The 20,000-nt window shown below is 50.8% G+C and overlaps 1 protein-coding gene across 1 annotated transcript in view; it reads left to right on the forward strand.

Annotated features, from left to right (window-relative positions):
- Window positions 1-1,833: 1,833 nt before the first annotated feature.
- Window positions 1,834-20,000, forward strand: part of LOC125957483 (protein commissureless 2 homolog) — a 48,753-nt gene continuing 30,586 nt past the window's right edge. Inside the window, exon 1 of the mRNA XM_049690226.1 lies at window positions 1,834-3,370. Within this exon, the coding sequence (XP_049546183.1) occupies window positions 2,887-3,370 (484 nt within the window). The 5' untranslated portion in view covers window positions 1,834-2,886. The remainder of the gene's footprint in view (window positions 3,371-20,000) is intronic.

Below are 20,000 nucleotides of genomic sequence, written 5' to 3' on the forward strand. Positions count from 1 at the left end.
CGATCTACAACACGAGCTGTTTCGAGCGTTCTAGAAAGCAATGGAACCGAGATTGCGCCAAATTGTGATAATCAAATGGTTAAATAAGTAAAGCTTTTGTTCCCCTGGGCAAAGGCTCCGAATAACGACCACAAAGCGCAGGACGACCGAAACCGCTGGTGGTGTAGCCGAAGCGAGCGAACTCCCCAACCGGCGACACATTCTACCGTTGGAAATGACTCGATTTATCAGAATCACCTGGTGTGTGTGTGTGTATGTGTGTGTCTGGTAATTACATCAGTGTGATGCTAACCCAGCCCTGGTACTCAGTTCCGGTATCATGCCACCGAATGGGTCGCGTACCTTGCGACCACGGGTATTTTTCCTCATTTCCATCCCAGATTCCAGCTCTTTTATTGAAGCGTCCCACCCATCCCCACACCCGCTTATGCTGCGTGGGAAAAAGGGGAAAACGACAGATCGGTTGACTCACGCTTGTCTGCCTTCGCAACGACGATGATGACGACGCTGGGGCGCAATCACGATGATGATTCGTCGTGCTCACTCGAGGAAATTCCTTCGCTAGGAAAATGCTCGCATATGCATCAGCAGTGAAGCGTTATCAGCAGTACCATCACCTGCTGCACCTGATTTTCCGCCTCAATTTTCAGCCATTAAATCATCGCGAGCTTGTGCGAGAATTGCGATGATGATATGTGAGTTCGTCTTGTTGGGTTTGTTGTCATGTCTCCTCGGCGCCAGTATCATCGCGCCCTGCCGGATGCTGTGCTATGCAAATTCCGGACCTTCCGACTCGATTTTTTTGGTATTTTCTTAATAATTCCGATCCGAGTCGGAAGTGCTTCAAGTTGAACTCAGCTAGATTTACGAGAGATCAGCGAGCGATCAGCTGTGACCTTGAAAATGGCAGTTTGAGGTAGGTCATGGCTGGCCTTCATTTTGAGTTGTTGAATTTGAGTTCACATTAAACTGAATGACATTGTTTCGGAAGGAACACATTTGATAAGAAAACAACATTTCATCATTCTATGACCATGCTTGCTCCTTACTTGAAAACCTGCTATCGTTTATGGGTTCCGATAGGAATGTAATCGCTAAATAACAAAACCGTTAAAATCGCGGGAAATTCGCACCTCTCTCTCTCAAAATTTCCGGTTGAGTTTTACTCTCCCTCTAAAACCTCTCTTTCTAAAAATGGTTGAACCGAGGAAAACCCGACATTAACCGAACATAAACCAAACAAAAGCCGAGCATCACCCGAACATAAACCGAGCCGAACAACTGAGAGAGAGAACATTTCTGAAATCGGAAAATGGAAAACCTTAAATCCGCTGTTTGCTTTTGTCCAAAAAAATACGTTCTATTTAAATCGAAAGCCACAAAATAGTGTAATCGAAGTATTTTCCCTCGCCAGTTATACCATTTTCCATCTTTTAGGTGATATGCGAAAGGACTTCTTAATTTTGTATGTCTATTTTCCATTTTCTGACATTTTCATATTATGTGTTTTGACGTCGTTCCATTCGCCTATCGATTAATTCATGGGTTATTACCCATTTTCCAATTTTTTAACCATTCCCATGGCCCGTAAACGTTTGGATTGGGCATCATCTTTATCCAAAAGAGCCTGCAATTCATGACCCTCAACTTTCTGTGTCAAATAACACGCTTCTTGCCACTCAAGTCAAAATGGACTTTTTTGAACCGACAAATCGACTTAATCTCTGCAAGTAATTTCCGATAGTTATTTGTTATTTGTTATTTATTTCGGTTGAGTAAAAAAGTAGAGCATCCGTTGTATTATAACAGCTTAATTTGCACTCAATTTGCCCATCTATAAGTAAACAGCGGACTTAAGATTATACAGGTTGAGGGTATGACGGTCGCTCGAGCAACCGTTGCATAGGTGAACAGGGTTCAGTAGAGGTTTCATCGCCACGTTTGTATCTCCCGCTGGTTCATTCATTACGCGAACGTTCGAGCGAGCAGACGTGAGACGCTCCCCCAGAGCGTAGTAAAAAAGATTCTCTCCAACCGAAGGAAACGATTGTCGTCGTCCGTTCGAATACGCGCGTGTGTTTGTCTTGTTACTGCTCCTCCGGCAAAAAAGGGGAGAAAGAAAGACAAACGGGAACGAAATCGAACCAAATCGAACGACCAGCGTTTTTTTTTCTTTTATTATTGTGCCACTCTGCGATATTTGTTTTGTGCCCGAGAAATCGTAAAATTTTTGGCGCGCCAACAAAGTACACAGTGTATCGCGTGCTAGTACCGTGTTACCGTAAAGACGAGACGCCGCCACTTTGTCGTGTAGTGCCGTGTGTGTGTGATTGTGTGTCTTTTGGTCCGCGTGAAACTTGATAGCGCCATCATTGTTATCGGCAGCCCAGGCAGGCAGGCAGAGCCCCCGTGTGCCCCGCGAAAACGACGACACGGAGTGCATTTACGAGAAAAGTGTCTTCCCAGACCGGCGTCACCGAAAAGCCTCGAGTTTTTCTTTCTTCTTCTGTGTTTTGACGTGTTCCGGTGTCCTTTTTCGGTTGGGTGAGGACAAATTTTCTCCACTTACACACACATTCGCCGGCCGGCGATAAGCGAAAAACGTAGCGCGTTAACTGTGCCCGTTTGTCGAAGTACACCACCGGGAATTAGAAAAGTCAATTTCGTGTTCGACTGCGCAAAGAGCGAAAGAGCGAGAGAAAGAGAAGCTTACTTTGATAAGCGAGGCGCTAAAGTGCATTGCGTGTGGTTGCGTGTGTGTGGTGCCGATTACTATCGCGAGTAACCCATCCTAGTGAGCTGCGAGTGAGTGCGCACGAGTCCTGCTCGTATGTTTATCCTCGTGGTTTGAGTGGTGGCAGCGTATTATTGGTGGGCTGTTGGAAAATGATTGAAAACTTCGAATCCAAGATTACCTTCGAAATACCGACGAATCTCGACTTTGATAAGCTGATCCGGGGCAACAACTACACGCTCTTCTGGCAGAACCTACAGCACCAGCAGCAGCAGCAGAGCGGCGGAATCGGCGGTACGTTCGGTGCCGGTGCAGCAGCACGCCTCGGTGCCGGTATGGCCGACGCTGGCAGCTTTGGCTTTGGGTCGTCCCCATCGTCCAGCCTGTTCGGTGCCATCGACTACAGCAATGGCAGCAGTGATTACGGGCTGCTCAACAGCCTGCAATCGTTCGCCAATCGTGGCGGCGCTGGACGTGATGGCATGATTGGTGGCGATCAGCTACTCGATCCGACCTACGAGCGATTCATCGGCGACGTTTGGGTCGGCATCGTCCTCACGCTGATGATCCTCTCGTCGATCTTCTGCATGTGTTCCTGCTTCCTGTACCACAAGTTTCGCCAGTGGCAACGTAACGGTAAGTTTCGCTATCCTTATATGTGTGTGTGTGCGTCTGACTAAACTTCTCTCTCCAATTATTGGTCCCATCAATGGGCGAAGTCGCGCTAATGCTCGAACTTTGGTCGCTATCAAAGCATGATTCGATTGTTCTTTACGGTCACGCCGCGGTTTCCAGTGCGAGACAATTGGATTATTGGGAAAAGTTTGCGCGTCCTTGCGCCACCACAATGGCCCCGAACCGGTACCGTCGATACGGGGTCGTTGTATCGTTTTCCTAGATATGTTATTTTGATTATCTTCATTCGGTGCGAGGACGAAGCGAAGCGCGGTGAGCGGTGGTATCGGCTCTGCGCCAATTGCTGCACAGCTGCTTCTTCTGTTTTTCCTGCGATAAAATGTGACCAGCCTGGGAGGAGGTGTCCGTCCTGGTGGCCGCTCGATAGCTGCTCTACGCGAGAGTCGTTCTTTATTGAGATGTTGCTCGTCTTGGCGGAATGTTGATTGGAAAATAGTTCCCGTGCGAGTGTGTTCCGCTGTCCCGGTGCCAGACGACATACACAAAGACACAGAGAAAGAGAGAGAGAGAGCGCGTCCGATCCTAGTCTTAGTAGCAGGAACTTGAGCATTCCGGACCCCGAGATGGAGAAAATACGATTGGTCTCCCGTCCCGTTTCCGGGGGTAGCTCGATTTGCCTTCCCCCTTGGTAGGAACTTTGCTACGATCGTTCAGAACTACCGAATGAAACAATTCTTCCGATGCGCCTGTCCTACGACCCACATGGCCCTCAGTTAGCACCAGTGGGAAGAAGTTGTTCAAACTCCCGCGCAAGCACGTGGAGTAAAACTTTAGTGCCATCGTATGGGAAAAGAACTGTTTCCTTGGCCCCCGGGCTTGATGCTCGACAAATGGCCTTATCAAATCATGCCGGTGCTACCGGGGCACGGTACCGATTGCGGAGCCGACGGTCTGGGTGAAGGTACACAGGAAATCGGACATAAAAAGTTCCCAAGGACGACGAGGACCTGCACCTGACTGATTGACATTAATTTAAGATAAACTTCAACCAATTTATGCTCCTTAGTGGCAGCCTCCAATAGTGTGAAGGGGGTGGGGGAGGGGGTGGTGGTGGTGATTCCCATTCCCGTCCTTTGCGCTGCGAAACGGTTAAGGGGTCTTCCGATTATTTTGTTATTTTTCCGCCTTTGTGCGTTTCCTCCACGTGTTCTCCACGTTTTTCCACGGGGAAGAGGGACAAACCACCCACCCTCGAGAAAGGAGAGTGTATTTTGTTGGCGCCCTCGTCCACCCCTCCCGCGCCTTTTTGCGCGCTCCAAAAAGGAAAACGAAAACATCCGGCAAGGGACGCTTTTGTTTTCATACTCCACCCTCCACCACGGAAGGGTATCGGCCACCAGCTGGCGTACTGCCGGTACGCGTGGTGGCCACAATTTATATTCCGCACGAAAAAGGATCAAAACCACCCCCCCCCCCCCACGCGGCGACGAAACCTGCCCCGGCAGAAGGTCGCCTCGCTCTCGCACTCCAGGAAGATCCATAAATATTCTTTATATTTGTTTCCGAACTAACCGGGGGTCTGGTCTGGGACGGCATCCACCAACAACCACCAGTTCGTTGCGGCTCTACGCACGCACGCACGCACGCACGCAGGACACGGCGGACAGGTTGCTCAATTATGCATTCGCATCACAGACACAGACATACACACACACACGCGTAGGTTCAGATGTGTATGCAGAGTGGGGTGGGTGGTGGACTGGTTGTGCGATATCTTCGTGCACACGGACGGTGGTGGTAGTCGTCTGTTGTGGTGAAACCACACTTTTTGTGGTCACCGTGAACACCCCGGCCCCTCCCACCCGGGGATGGAAACGGATCGGCCAATTCAACCGGAATAGTACTATAAACGGTGTGACCGTCCTCTCGCGGTGTCTCTCGGTGGTGGTGGTGTACGGTGGTGTGTTTGCGAAGGGCAATTTTATTGATGAAATTGATCCGCTACGCTACGGAACGTGAGCGTCGCCGTCCGGCCCATTTGCTACGATATATTTGGCCCTCCGGGCGTGCGAAACGCTTCATTCGTATGCGCGTAATCGATGTAGAACACACAGGAAGAGGTGTTGCTGCGAGCAGCAGGCTGGCGTGTTGTGTATGGTCGCATTTCCAGAACCGGTTCCGTACGACGCGGATGCGGATATGATTGTTGTTGTTGTTTTGTGACCACCGCCAGTGACAAATGCGGTGAGACATCATCTTTCCTGCGCGCCTCCACGCGCACATTAGCGCCTAGATGTCAATGGTCGGCCCGTTAGCGCCTAGCATAACCTTGGTTATCGGTCGGTTGCACACATTATCTGGAAACACGCGTTTATAATGCCAGTAACCACCATTTAAACGGCCAACGGCCGATAACGGTCCTCGTCCGATTTCCGATTTTTTTCCGTATCCGTTTCCTGGTCTAGTAACCTCCGCCATTCTCCCGGCTCGCGTGCTCTTCTCGCCCATACTGGTAGCACGTTAATTTGCCTTTTAATCGGACGCGAAGGAGGTGGTTCGCCTTCAGTTTGCTTTTTATCGCGATCGTCGCGACACGACGATCGATCGTTTAGTATCGACGAATGCGAAGCTGCTGTTGCTGCTGCTGCTCGCCCATCGATACCAATCGAAGACGTTGGCCGGGTGTCAATTACCTCATTCGGACGTGCTCCTTTCGATGGCCACACGCACACGATGGTAACTGATCGCGATTCGCGGCGACCTTGCGAAAGGTTACCTTTCGTCGCCTTTCGCTGCTGCTGTTGGAAGAAATCCGCAAATGAAGATTGATGTAGGTCAGCAGGTTTTTGGCGCGACGCTGCGCTGTTGACGATCGACGTGTGTTCTAAGCGACGAATGGAGTCATCTGTTGTACCAACGAAAAAAAAAGGAACTAGACCACATTCCTGTACGCCGCTCCTTTCTTGATTGCTTCTAGTTTAGCCTGGGGGGATCCATCACTCATTATTACCCCTAAACACACACACACCCACACGTGCACACGTACAAGCATCTTACGAGTTCCCAGGTAAATCCGATAAGTCCTCCCAATGTGCGCCTTTCCGGACCCCTCAGGGATACGGTGAGGTGAAAACGGAGGAGATTCATGGCCGGAAGACGGAGAGAAGAAGAGAGAGAGAGAGAACCGGCATTGTCTGTTGCTACGTCGTGCCGCAGCTGATGCTGCCGCTGTTACTGGTTCATCCCGAGCCCCCTTTAATCCTTTTATCGCCGGGAACCATTCGAGGCGATAGTATCGTCCAGGCCAGCTGAGTCCAGGTGAGCGATGCTGATCCCCCGCCGGCTCTACATGGTTGTTTTCCTTTGGTGGTTCTGGTTCCCTTTGCGCCACCATTCTTCTGCTGATCCTTCTGCTCGCTTGTGCCTAGACCAGCCACCAGTTTTTTTTCTTTCTTTCTCCTGATGCCCCCGCGGGCATATACCGCTGTAATGGTAATTGGAACTAATGGATTCCGTTCTGTTTGGATTAGTTCCTTTTTTCCTGCCGTTGTTACTTTTCGCTTGCGCATCTCTGCCAGTTCCATTTCCATTTCCATTTGCTCCTCTCGTCGATTTGTCGAGTCTATCTGTAAACTATCGCCGGATTCTTATGCGCGTTGCCTTGTTCTTGCCTTGATGGCACTCTTTTTTGTCCGGTCCGGTACAGGGCATTAGCGCGATGAGCAAACAATAAAATTTTATGCGTGTCCCGGAGCCTGTGGATCGAGCCCAGCGTGGAAGCTGCAGAGAAGATACAACAGATCTTCTGAAAAACATGGGAGTGAAACCACCTAAACCTAATGCCCCTGGTGGTTGTAGGGATTTGTTGTAGCCGGGCTGACCTTTTTTTTCTCTCCCCACGTCGAAACCAAGATTATCGAGGTTCGTGTCGATGTGATGATTCAGCTTCGTTCGACCGATCAGCTACAGTGCCACCAGTTGGTGCGGTTGATTAGCTTATCGCACCCGGGATGCAATCAGCAGACGTTCGTTCGTTCGTTCGTTCGCCGGGTATTCGCAATCTCCGAAGGTCAGCCGGGGTGTAGCGCAGGACCCGCTGACCCGCGGAAGCACGTTGCTTGATGGCAACAAGCAACAGCAGCAGCAGCATGACGTTACACGACGCTACGAGAGGAGGATGGTTACAACGACCGGACCTCGATTAGACGCTCGTTTGGCCAAATGTCAAAATAGACTTGCGTCACTTAGCGTCAGCTCCGTGCTATTGCGAGAGGAGGTCTGACGAGGCGACCCACACACTACCATTTGACCTTTTCTGGGCATATTTTGTCATTCTTTATCGCATCGCAACATATGTCCATGCCAATTGGGTTGCTACGAGGATGGCGGATCGTGTTCTATCGCCAGTGCGTATAGCAACAACCCTCTTGCTGCACGTGCGTCATGCGGCTAGGAGTCGACCTGGCGGGTTCCTGGAACCACGGCGACGAGAACGACGAGATGCTATCCTCCCAAAAATGAGGCCGACAATGACCGTGAATAATAACAATTAGAAAACAATCCGGCAAAGGAGACTGACTGACGGGGGCTAATGGTCTAGCAGTGTCGAGGAAACCGGCGGCGGGAGGGGGACCATCCGGTCCAATAGTTACCTTTCGCTCACGGTCTCACTCTATTAGCAACATAGAACCATGCCTAGCTGCTGCACTTCGTAGCCTCGCAACCAGTAAACAGCTGAACAGGGAACTCGGTCATTAATCATTCGACTTTGCCCAACTTTCCGACACTAACCTACCTCAACGAGTGCGGCCACGGGACTGATTTCCTGCGCCCCTGCTTATTTCATCCCTCTGCTCCTACACTGCTGCACTGCTCACCCCTCGCCGTCTCCGTCTGGCAGGCGCCCTGCAGGGCTTGTTGTACTTTTAGTTTAGTTCCAGGGTTTTTGCCCGAGTTCAAAAATTAGTTTCAAACAGGAGAAATCACCATCAACGCGGCGACGGCTCCAAAAACGGGATGGAGCGCACCAAAGAACAGACAAAGTTGATCGCGTCATCGTCACGCCCAGCCCTGCGCTGCCTTCCTCCTGCCGGGGGATGAGGAAAATGAAAACCAATTAACTTTATTCATTAGTTTCCCAATCCAGGAGGGAAGAAACGCTGCGGAGTGGAGTGATTTGGGGTAGACAGAGAGGAAACTCACGCACGCTCAGTGGTCCAAATGGCGCCAGTTTATCAAAAAAAAAAAACGTCATGCGCCACATGTGGGCCTTAAAAATCGGAGAAAAAACAAAAAGAACGGAAACGCCAGCGAGAGGCCTTGTTCTAATGCCTCTCGAACGGTACGCGGTGCGGGTCTTCATCGTCCGGATTCGTCCGGAGAGGGATCGAACGATGATGATTTCGTCACGATTCTCCCTTCCTCCAATATTGCCATAAATTACTCATAATTTGTTTGTTATGATGGTAGAAAGAAAGGTAGAGTGAGGTAGAATCCGGCAGAGAGTGCCCGGGGGAAGAGTCACTCTATGACTTCCTTTCCCTGGCACTACCTTGGGAGCACAATATTTTCCAACAATTTTCACTTCTCGACGCTCGCTCGACGCCACTTCATTAGCCATGCCGTCGACCGACCGAAGGGACCGATTGTTCTTTTCGGTCGCCATTCGCCGTCGCGCTCAGCTCTCAGCACAGTTGGCGGCACTTCCCGGGCAATTAGAATGTCCAATCGAAGCCTCGCCTAAAGATTGGCCCTCTGTCTGTAGAGGTATTGCTCCGTATTGATTGGTATTGCTGCGGACAGACCCCGCACCTTCCCATGCCAGTGACGCTCTAGTCGTGCGCAGAACTCAATTTTTCATCATTTTCCAGTTATGCTTCTCGCTGGGACCCGGCCTCGCTTTCGAACGTGTGGCGCGGGGATTAAAAGGTAAATAAAAATGTGAAACACTTCCCTCGTCGATCGGGATCGGTCGGTAGTAGAGGAAGGTCACAAGGGCCACGAAGGTACAGCGGGAAAAAAAAACTGTTTCTAACAAATTGTTCTCCAAGTCACACTGGAATTTCTCGTCCTCGTTTCGTTTCCAATTGTTACCGTAATTCTTCATCGATTACGATTCCGACCGTTTGTGTAGTGCGGAGAGAGAGTGAGAGAGAGAGAAAGAGAGGGCTAGGGTCAGGGGAAAGGCGCGGTCCGCCGGTTTCGCACAAGGTTTCGAAAAACGAAAAATGGCCCCGGACCGACCGCGCGCTAATTGAATTGCGTTTTTCGTCCTTTTTTGGTTTGGTGTGCTACTGGTGCGCTGGCCTGCCTGGTGCTGATGGTTGAGTAGCTGTGTGAGAGCTGTTGGCATCACAGGAATTCCGGAATCAATCAACTGGACGTTTGCAACATTTCCGATGTATGTTGTTTGGCGTCGGATTCTTTCGTTTTTTATTCTCTCGATTTCGCGTTGTTGCGTTGTTTGATTCCTGATTGTACCGGGAGTGTTTCGGTAGGGCAAAAGTAATCATGTCCGGGTCTTTGGGCGTCAGGAACATACGTACCGGTACCGGGTACCGGGAGCCACCGGGTTTTTCGTTCCAGAACGACAACGCGCGCGCACACGAAGCGAAGTTTGGTCCGTTTTGGTGAATTTTGTCTGAAGTCCGTCCGTGTGCGCGGTGCTGGGTGTGTGGTGGGAGTGGAGGGCTCTCAAAGTATGTCATAAGAAGAGAACTTTAATTCTCCTCTTGACAGAAGAAGGAGGGCTCTGATGTGCTACTACCACCATCACCATCAGTACATGAGTACTCAGTCGTGGTCAATTGAAGCTGAATGGGGGAAGCGATCCTCCCAAAAAAACCGGCATCGGCGAAAAACGTGGGCAAGGGAATGGTGCATCAAAGGAATCGTTCGCATCTGTCTCTCGACTCGCCCTTCTCCGGCCACTTGGCTACACAGCAGCAGCAGTGAAGCAAAATTGTGTGCTGGAATAGCTGGTCGATGCCATTTTTTATAACATGTTCATTTCCGGACGACCCCGAATGGGCTGCGCTCGGCCATTCAAAAATCATATCCGCTGCTGCTGGAGAACACACGATGGCCTTCGATGAACTCGATCGCTGCTCTTTTCGCTGCTGCTTTCGAACCATGTTGCCATGCCAAGAGTAAGGCCGGGACGGGGCGACTGGTGTAATCAGCTTGTCGGCCGGCGGTTCGGTCGCTGATGCCAAAAGATGCTGCTGTCCGGCGTTCCCTGCTGTTCCGGAATGGCTCATTATTATCGAAAGAAGGCTAGCAGAGCATATTTTGGCCAACGACCAGTAGCACCAGGAACACGTTTGTGTCTCCGTGTGTATGTGTGTCTCCCCTCCTTCTTGTGGTGATAGTCGTCCTGTAGGGCACAGTGGGCAGCACCACACTGCGACAATTGATTGCCAAGTGGAACGCCAAGGTCTCACTACTAGACGGGCTTCCTCCTCGAGAGCTACGAGAGCAGCAGCGGGACCAGCGTCCGATAGGCAGGAGGAAATTGGTATGCGCCAAACTTAAGTAATGACTTCGTCGCCCTGCAAAAGGACACAAAATGCGGTGAAGCCTCATCGTTACAGAGAGTGAGACGGAGAGACAGAGAGGGAAAGTGCGGGCGGTCATTATGTGGTGGTTTAGGTGAAGGACGTACCGGTGTTCGCCGCCGCCTCGCCTTCGGAACCTGTCTCTCCGTCACGGTCGGGCCACAAATGTCGTAGCCGTCGCAGGCCATGGTGCCGCCAGTCGGAGCAATTTCTGGCAATGGCAATTTAAAATTTTTGTCGCAAACCTTCCCGCCCCAAAGAGAGGAAGCAGAGAGCGAGAGAGCTGTAGAGAGACGGGGCCAGGAAATTGATTGGCGTTGGTGGCCAGTGGCCTGCGTGTGTTGAGTTGTAGTGCTCCTCGAGACGCTTTTTAGAGCATTTCCAAATGTGTTCCGCCTTCGAGATGAGACGCGGGTGCGAGTGCCGGTTGGCGGTGGTGGTGGTGTCCCGTATAGAATGCCTTGGCTAACAAACTTCTCTAGCAGTTCCTTGGAGGAAAAAAGGAGTGAAGAAACTTTCCTTTATACCGGGGTTCCACCTTACTGTTTTTTTTTTTTGCTTCTTTGGTCCGTTTGACTCCAAACAGACGGTCTTGGGATTCTTGGGCTAGTCCCGAAAAAGATGGGCGTTGATGACGACGTACCCGTGACTTTCTTGATATCCGGGAGGTTCCGGTGGCCGGCTTTTCCGGATATGCAAGGGAGGTCTACCAAGAGAGGGCCGGGATCCTGGAAAGAAGACGAAAAAATCCTCCGAATCCTCCGCATCCACGTCAGCTCGAGCGACAGCTTTTTTTTCATCTTCGCTAGGGCGAGGCCCCGTCCACGGTGCCACGGTGCTGGATGCCTGGAGTTTTTATTTCCAGCTCTCCTGCCACATTCTGTGTGTCCAGACGTGATTGACGTTGCTTTCTATCGAGAGGAGGCTTACACTCTCTTGTCGGGCTTTCATGTTGTTCGCTGCCAAGGGAAACTGGCAGCCAGATGAAATATGGCAATCCTAATTAGCGTTCTATTCGAGAAATGCTAAGCCCGTTGGAGAAGCAGAGGGAGAGAGGAGGGAGAGAGGAGGGAAAGCGCCCGAAGAGGGGCTGTTGTTATCCTCATTGCGACTTATCGTCTTTTAAGTTTTGTATTCTCGTCGGCAACTCGGCTGTAACTTGGTTGTCCAATTTTTATTCGCTCTTCTCCTCCAACTCCTCCTCCTCCATCCAGCCCTTTAGCAGCTATTCTCTGCAGCATTGACTCCGATGCTCGTGGAGGGCTTTGGGGCGGAAAAAAGGGGACAGGAGGGCAGGAGACCAAATTTCACGGATGCTTGACCCCCGAGCGACGAGCCCTTCTCGGTAAGAGCATCGTTGTCGTCGCTGCAGAAGTCGCCGAGTGACTTCCGCTCGTTCGTTCGTGCGACATTAATCGAAGGCCCATGGGGTGACTACAATTTGCCAGTTTTCGGCCAAAGAATGTTGCGCGTCCCCTCCCGCGTCTCCGGCCAACCGAAAAGTGCGAGCCTCGAGGTTTTTGAGGGCACATTCCGCACAAAACATTCCACGTTGATGACGACGACGACCCGGCCCAGTGTTGTGTGGGACGCAGAGAGTGTTTTGGAGAAAAGACGGCGACGACCTTCATTGTGTTTGTGACCCGCCTAGGCCTCTCTGGCCCGCCGCCATGGTAGTTAGAATTATTAAGAAATGAATACCCATTAGTCCGGAAGCGGTAGCAGCGGGTAAACCGCTTGGCATTCTAGTGCGTCCACCCGGGATCGGTGAGACCATCTACTAGCGGCCATCGTGAGGTGCTGACGAGAAAACGTTGGAATTCGTTTTAGGCATCCAACGGTCGGTCTCTCCATGCCTAGGTGTTGCTGGAAGCCCCTGCTTAACCTATTAGTTCAGCTCTGTCACGAGCAGCTAGGGCTGATAGGGCTGCTGCTGCTGCTGCTAAGGTGAGCCATAATTCTTCTCGGCCACCGTTGGAATGGTTTCGCTTTGGGCTAGCAGAACGCGTTGAAGCTACTCCTGCCTGCTGCTGGCGGTGGTGCTGCACTTAGATGCACACCGGCTCTAGGACGTTAAGGCCTTTCGCCGCCGATGCGACCGATGGTGTGCCCTTTCCCTGATTGCATCTCATTTCTTGTCCTTCCAATCCTCTTATTACAACGGTGTGACTGATTACACCTTGCACCTCCTGAACGGGTTGTAGGGATTGGTCGGGATTAAGAAATCCTGACTGGCAGCCGACTGCTGTTGCTCGCCCTTTTGTTGCTGCATCCCAGCGCAGTATGAAGGATGGCTTTATGCTGCCGGCACACGGTATCATCCCCACCGTTCTACCGACCTGTGAAGGCAGGTGGCAAAGAATTCTCCCCCTCGGCCACACCGTGCCGCCTTTTACGAGATGTCCATCACGAGGATCGTCCATCCAGTTGCTGTTGCTTAAAGCGAAACGTGATCCAGCAATCCGTTCACGCTGATGGCCACCACCGTTTTACCATGACCGTGAACGCGACACCACCACCCGGGACGGGGGGAGGAGATAGAGAGCGTGATGATGCGTTCTCTTTAATGATTGACCACAAACCTCAGCCAGCGAAGGGAGAAGTTTCTCGTGGTATGGCGGCATGGAAATCCATTAAATTCCATCGATGATCTGGTTTCCCTCCGCCTCCGTCACCGTCACCGGAGCCGTCACCGTGGCCGGAGATCTGTTTGGATCCCGAAACGACCGACAAAACGGTGCTGCCGGGATTGGATCCGTCTATTTGCATTAATTATTTCGATTTCTCCAGTTACTCCCGCCGCCGGAGTTGGCCCGGCCTGTTGACGGTGGTTAACCGACCGGGAAAACGGAGGCAGGCGGAGCGGTTTGCCGAACTCTTTCTCCAGCTTTCCCGTGGTAGCCTTCCTCCAGTCGCTCGTCGTTTTGTTTGTCCGAGGTGCCGGTGGACACATCTCGGTGCCGGAAGAAGCGAACGAAACCACACACCGGAACCACACTGACGCCGGTGGCGCCATGGTGGTGTTCCTGTGCGCCCGGCAGCCACCAGCAGTAGCCCAGTTGATAGTGAAGATGATGGCGATGGTGATGCTGATGATGATGATGATGATGATGATGATGACGACGGTGATAGAGTTTGTGAGACCATTGTAAAGGTTAGATAACGGGAGAAGCAAACCACAACCGCCACGACGGACGAGACGCTACTGTGCTGCTGCTGCTGCTTGCTGTGGGGGGGTTGAATCGAGGAGTGGTTGGCTGTAATCGTTCAAAAGGAGAACCGCATGGAGTGAACTGAAAACCGAAAACCCCAAAAACCCCTGATACACTTCCTCCCTTTCCTGTCTACCGCTGGTGGATTGTGAATTCTACTGGAAGATAAATTTCGTCCTCCCCTGATGAAAACATGCTGCTACTGCTGCTGCCCGGAGTCCACAGGAAGCTCACAGCGTGGTGTAACTTCGATTACAAATTTCAATTCCGGATGCATCTGGTCGAGCGCCGCCGCTGCCGCCGGCATGAACAATGTAAGATTCCGGATCCCCTGGAAACCCACTTTTGCAAAAGTTGATCCACCATCGCCCGGAGGAGGTGCTGGGTGATAATGATGGTGATGATGGTTGGTGATCGCTTCTCGCTTCTCCGGTGAACGGGTTCTATTCTGCACACAGAAGTCGGTCTGGTTCTCAAGTTTCTTGGCGCTATCTTGGCGAACGGCGAAATTCCTCGAAACCATCTTCATGCCGTTCGTTTGATTAACTTTCTCGTCAGACGGCAAACGTTTGTCCGTTGTTTGTTTGGTTGTCGACGTCTTGTGGATGCTGCTGATGACCGTTCGCGAAATGCATTTACTCCGGTGCCGGCTGTCTGCCGATATGCCAGAATTGCCAGCGTTTACGAACGGTTGAGCAGCAGCTCATCGCGTCGTTGGTCGTCATAATCCATTTGGAGTTCCATCCAGCGACGGGGGCACCACGACGACGAAACACGATACCGCAGAGCATCACATCGCCTCGCGCTTCGTCTCAAGATGATTTGTGCGTTCTGTGCATCCGTCAGCGGACGGGGACGTGCCTTTTGTCCGAAGGTTCGATCTATCTCGAATAGCATTTTTTTTCTCTTCATTTCATCTGGATTCGAAATTCGTGAAAAGCTGATATAGGGCACAGGATTAAATTCCCATTTTCGTTCTCAATTTCCCTTCGACGCCGAGCCGGGGCATTGATGAAAGAATCGACGATCTCCTCTCGACGATAAGCCCCAGAACTGTGCTTGCTTCTTGGCCCAGTGCTGGAACATAAGTTGAGCTCTCTGTTGCCGTTGCCGATGCCTTGTGTGGAATGCATTTTTCATGTTTCCTTTGCACTGACTGGTGGTGGTGCAGTGCCCGCCCGTGCTGTGGCAACCTGCGCACCGGACGAATGATTGAGCTTCGACAGAAGGGAAACACAGGATCGTGAAAGAACAAAAAAAAAACAGAACGAACCGGAGGAAGGTTTCTGTTCCACACCCTATCGCCATGTCCGATCTTGTTGGTCCGCGAGCGACCGCTGTCGAAGGATTTGAAGTGGAAAACTGTGAACAGCTGACGCGGATCCCCGAAATCGAGCTGGTCAACGAAAAAAAAAGTGCAGCAGCAGCAGCAGCAGCAGGGCAAAATGAACAAATCGTTGTTGCCACTTCGATGGCCAATCGAAATGGTGGCCTCGAGCTGCCCGAAGAAATCCGCCTGGTGGAGCCCGGTCCCGGTGGTCACTGCTTGATCTCTGGGCTTGGCCTCGCTTGCACCGGGGTGGTGGCGTTGTTGTTTGCCTTGCCCAGGGTCCGCTGGGCTCCGAAGATTGAGTGTATCGAATTACGATGCCGATCCCGTTAGGATTTGGATTTCGTTGCGCTTCTTTCTGTGTTGGTGCAATTGAAAATCGCTCCTTGTGAGTGCGTTTCGATGTACTACCGATTTAGTCGTCATCTGTAAAACGTTTGGGGCGATATTTCTGCCAACATTTTCCTAGGAATGAGCTTAAAAGTGATCTTTCTCTATTCCATCTCTGAGGCGCTTTGTTGCTTCTCATTGAGTCCTACGCGGATCCTTGTGTTTCTGGGAACTTTTAAATTCTTTATCTTACCCAGAGCTCTAAGGAGAAGAGTGTAATGAAAATTTGTTTTGTCCTCGATGGCTTTTTTGTAACCCCCCAGATGCCGTGACTAGCTTCCTGTATACCAAGAAAAAGATTAAAGTTGTCTAGAAGAAAGAAAGGATTAACTCCTGAAATAATCCACTACATCTAGTCGTGAGAATGCTGAGTACCTGCAGAGTATGTCATGTCTGTTCGGGAAAGTTGGATCATGGCTCACAAAGCTCTTCTGGAACTCTTCTGGGAAGGTTTATAGTCTGCAGGATTACTCCTAGCTGATCTAGCTAGGAATAAAACAATTCCATGAAACATAGTTACTGGTAGTTCCGGAATATAATTCGATTTGCGACTGTTTTCACAAAACAGTCATTCCAATATGAAATTATTTGGAAAAATACTTAGCGTCTCTCCTACCTCTTCACTCCGCCCTCGCCTTAATGTCGTCTGTACAAATTATTTGGAATCATTTCATTCATTTCCCCAATGTTCGCGCGATTATTTTGCGCGAAACAGAGCGGCTACAGCGGGGTAATGCGCGTTTTGTCGCGCTTCCTTCTGCTATGAATTCTAAATGTCGCGTCCGTTGGTTTTTCTCCCAACTCGGTCATCCACATTTTTGCAAAGTTCTACGAACTAGTGGCACGAACTACCGCCGTGCCGGTCAACCACACGACGGCTGGACATGGACTCTGGACCCTTTTCGGAAAACTATTTGAAATTCCAAATCGGTACCAACAACGGTCCACCGGCGGACGGAACCGTGAACCATATCGTCCTGGTCCTCCTCCAAAGGTATTCAAGGGGACAATGATGGAGCACGTAGGAGTGGTGGTGTGTGAGTGTGTGTGTGTGCATGTGTGCGTACATGCACGATGGTAAATCAAACACCCGGACAAAAAGCGGTCTAGCGGCGAGAAGGTGATGATGAGTTTCACGACTCACGGTGGCAGTTTGAAGCGAGGAAAGGTGACGGGTGACCAACGGAGGTGTATTGCAAGAAATTTATGCTTTATGAATTTTAATCAACATTGTTTTCGGACGTCCGGACGTCCAGCCAGCCAGCCAGCCAGCCACCTGCAGCTACAACCGACGTCAAATGTTGCGCAGACCGAACCACTCAAAGCTAATACCCGGGGACGGGCGTCCCCGTCTACTCCGAGTGCTTAATATGAGAAAATTGAGGCCATATTCCCGGCAAACGCTGGCTAGGAAATAATGGTGCTTCACGTAGCTTTAGCTGATGAGTCCAGCTCGTTCAAGGTTGCTGCAGTTGCCGGGTTGTATTGATTGGACTTCCTGGTAGAGAATCTACATTTCGCAGAAGCAGGATCTTGCAAAGTACCAGAATTGAAATGTATGTTAGTAGCAACTTGAAGAGAAAACAGAAATGTTACTTTAATGCGCTGTTGCCAGCTTCTGAAAACGTTAAAGAAAATGAAACAATCTGGTTCAAAGATGGCCCCACGGAGTCACGGAGATGCCTCTGGCACAATGGAAACCAACCAACAAGCATGGCAGTTCGTGGAAAGTGCAAGGAGATGGTAATAATTTGATTTCATAATAAGATCCTGCGCTCTGCACTACAGCTCTCGCACTCCACTGCCTGCCAACAGGCGCATCCGGATACGCTTGCGTTTTCTAGTGCAGAAGAAGATTGCCTTTGAAGCCGGCATTCAATCGAAACATCAGCAGCGAAGATGAACCATGGCCGCTTTTGCGCATAAAAGACGCGGTGTGCAACAGGTCACGAGTCGTTGAGTGCGTGTTTGAATTTCTTACGCCCAAGACACCATCATCATCATCATCGTAGTCAGCAGCAAGGATGATCATCACTGTCCCGAACCATCCCGTGGTTGGAGAAGTGCTGAAAGCTCGGTTTACGGTCCCGCTGGACATGACGTTTGGTTCATTTCTTTACATTTTATTATTGTTTTTCGCCCCACATTCAAACAGTTGCCGTTGAGTTGTTTTCGTTTTTCGTCTTCATTCTGCTCGTGTTAGCATTTGAACGAAAGAAAGAAAAAAAAATGAATGGTGACCTGAGAAAGGACGAACGAAATATGGTCCGGAATAAAACATTCGGAGCGTTATTATTACTTTCTTTTCGACTGCCTGGCTGGTCCAGCAGAGGCCAGCTTGAGCAGCAGTACACACAGCCCACAATCAAGATGCATGCCTGCCTGCCTTCCGCCTCCGGGGGCATCACCATCTTCCGCACGGTCACCAGTAAACAAACGATAACCTAAAATTAATTTCATTCTCGTGCTCTGGAAGAAGAGTGGTGTATCCTTGGTCCCTTTTTGGTGGGACCCTCAGGGCAAGGTGATCGTTTGAGAGAGATTATAAAAATTAATTTGTAGTCCCAGGCGCACCCGGGCCTTACCCGGGGACGATGAGAGGCATGTGGGCTGAAACGATGCTGAAACAGTAATCATTCTTTCCGGAGGTCTCCACATCGTGCATAGAGTCAGGTGGCCGTTTATCAGCGTAATATCTAGAAGAAACAAAAAGCAACATCAACTAGCGGGGCGAGACGACAGACAAGATGAAGAAGGAAGGTGGCCTTGCCGGTTACGGGATGCTAATAAAACTGGACAACAACGAGACAGGGAGCAGGGCAATCTTCTTACGATCTTCACCACCGGATGCATGACTGGACAGCTTTCTTTGAAGAAAAGACCCTCCGATGGTGCTAATTGCTGATCTCAGACGACGAGCAGACGAGGGTGTCGGAACCAAGGAGTCCGCTTGTTTGGACAATTAAGCAATCATACCTTAGTGGAGGCACACATTGCACACGGTTCTAGTCGATCGAATGCCTACTACATGGACTACTACGCGTGATGGGATACCGTGTTGCTTACTCCCCTAGTTAGTGCTACTACTAACTAGGGAAGAGTCAGCGCGCAGATTGTAGTCGCATGATGGGTTATGGTCGCATTTTATTGCGCAATTGATTAACGGACATTATCACCAGGGCAGCCGTGCCCATTCGCTTGGCCTGATTCCACCGATCGGCCGCGTGGTGTGATCGATGAGCGGAAACACCGCACAATCGCATCGCCCGCCGCGCACTGATGATCGTCTGGTGTTGTTCAGCCGCTAGTAGGCCACCAGCCACACAGCCAGCTCTATTAGGAGGATCGGGTTGGCGATCGGATTTTGAGGTCCATGCGCAAATGTCTACCGATAAGAAGCGTAGCGTGTGCGCACTCACTTGGCGATGGGTACTTGTGAGCATTGTAGCGCGTTTGTGCGAGGGCCACAAGGCGATTAACTCCTCGCGCCCGCCACGTACGGTCGTGCGTCATTGATGGTTAATTGGAAATACTTCTCCAATCGCCACTGCCAGGCTGATGCATAAGGATCTCTCGAAACTTCGCCGGTAGTGATCTATGAGCTCACGATCGTGGCTTTCGTAGCGGGGGGGCGAACGAACGAACGGAAAGATACTCATAGCGGCAACATATGTAGCAACCAATAGAGATCCCAATCGGCGCAGCGCAGAACCGGTCAACCGGGTTTTCAAAGTAACAACAAGTGAAGTCATAAACCGCTACCGAAACCGCGTCAATGGGGATTGAAATACGATAGTGTCGTGGAGGGCGCATGGTCCTGGCCGTGCGAAAGGTGCTTGATTGAGGTATCGTTAGTGGCGGTATTTACGGCGGCACCGGCGGGGCGGGGTTGCTGTAAGTCAATTTATAGAAAATAATAAATAATGCATAAAGTTTTATTGACGCAAATCTACTGCTGCCGCTGGCCGCTTGGTGCTTCGAGGAGAAGGAAGAATGCAGGAGGTGAAGACACACCATATAGGGAGGCAGGTGCCTTGACCATGGACGGAAAGGTGAGGCGAGCAATAAACACACAACATATGACGTTGGCGTGGAACGGTAGTTTGCACGGTGAGCACGGTGTGAACAACCTGCGATGGAAT

This window comes from Anopheles darlingi, chromosome 3, assembly GCF_943734745.1.
Source record: "Anopheles darlingi chromosome 3, idAnoDarlMG_H_01, whole genome shotgun sequence".
Lineage (NCBI taxonomy): Eukaryota > Metazoa > Arthropoda > Insecta > Diptera > Culicidae > Anopheles > Anopheles darlingi.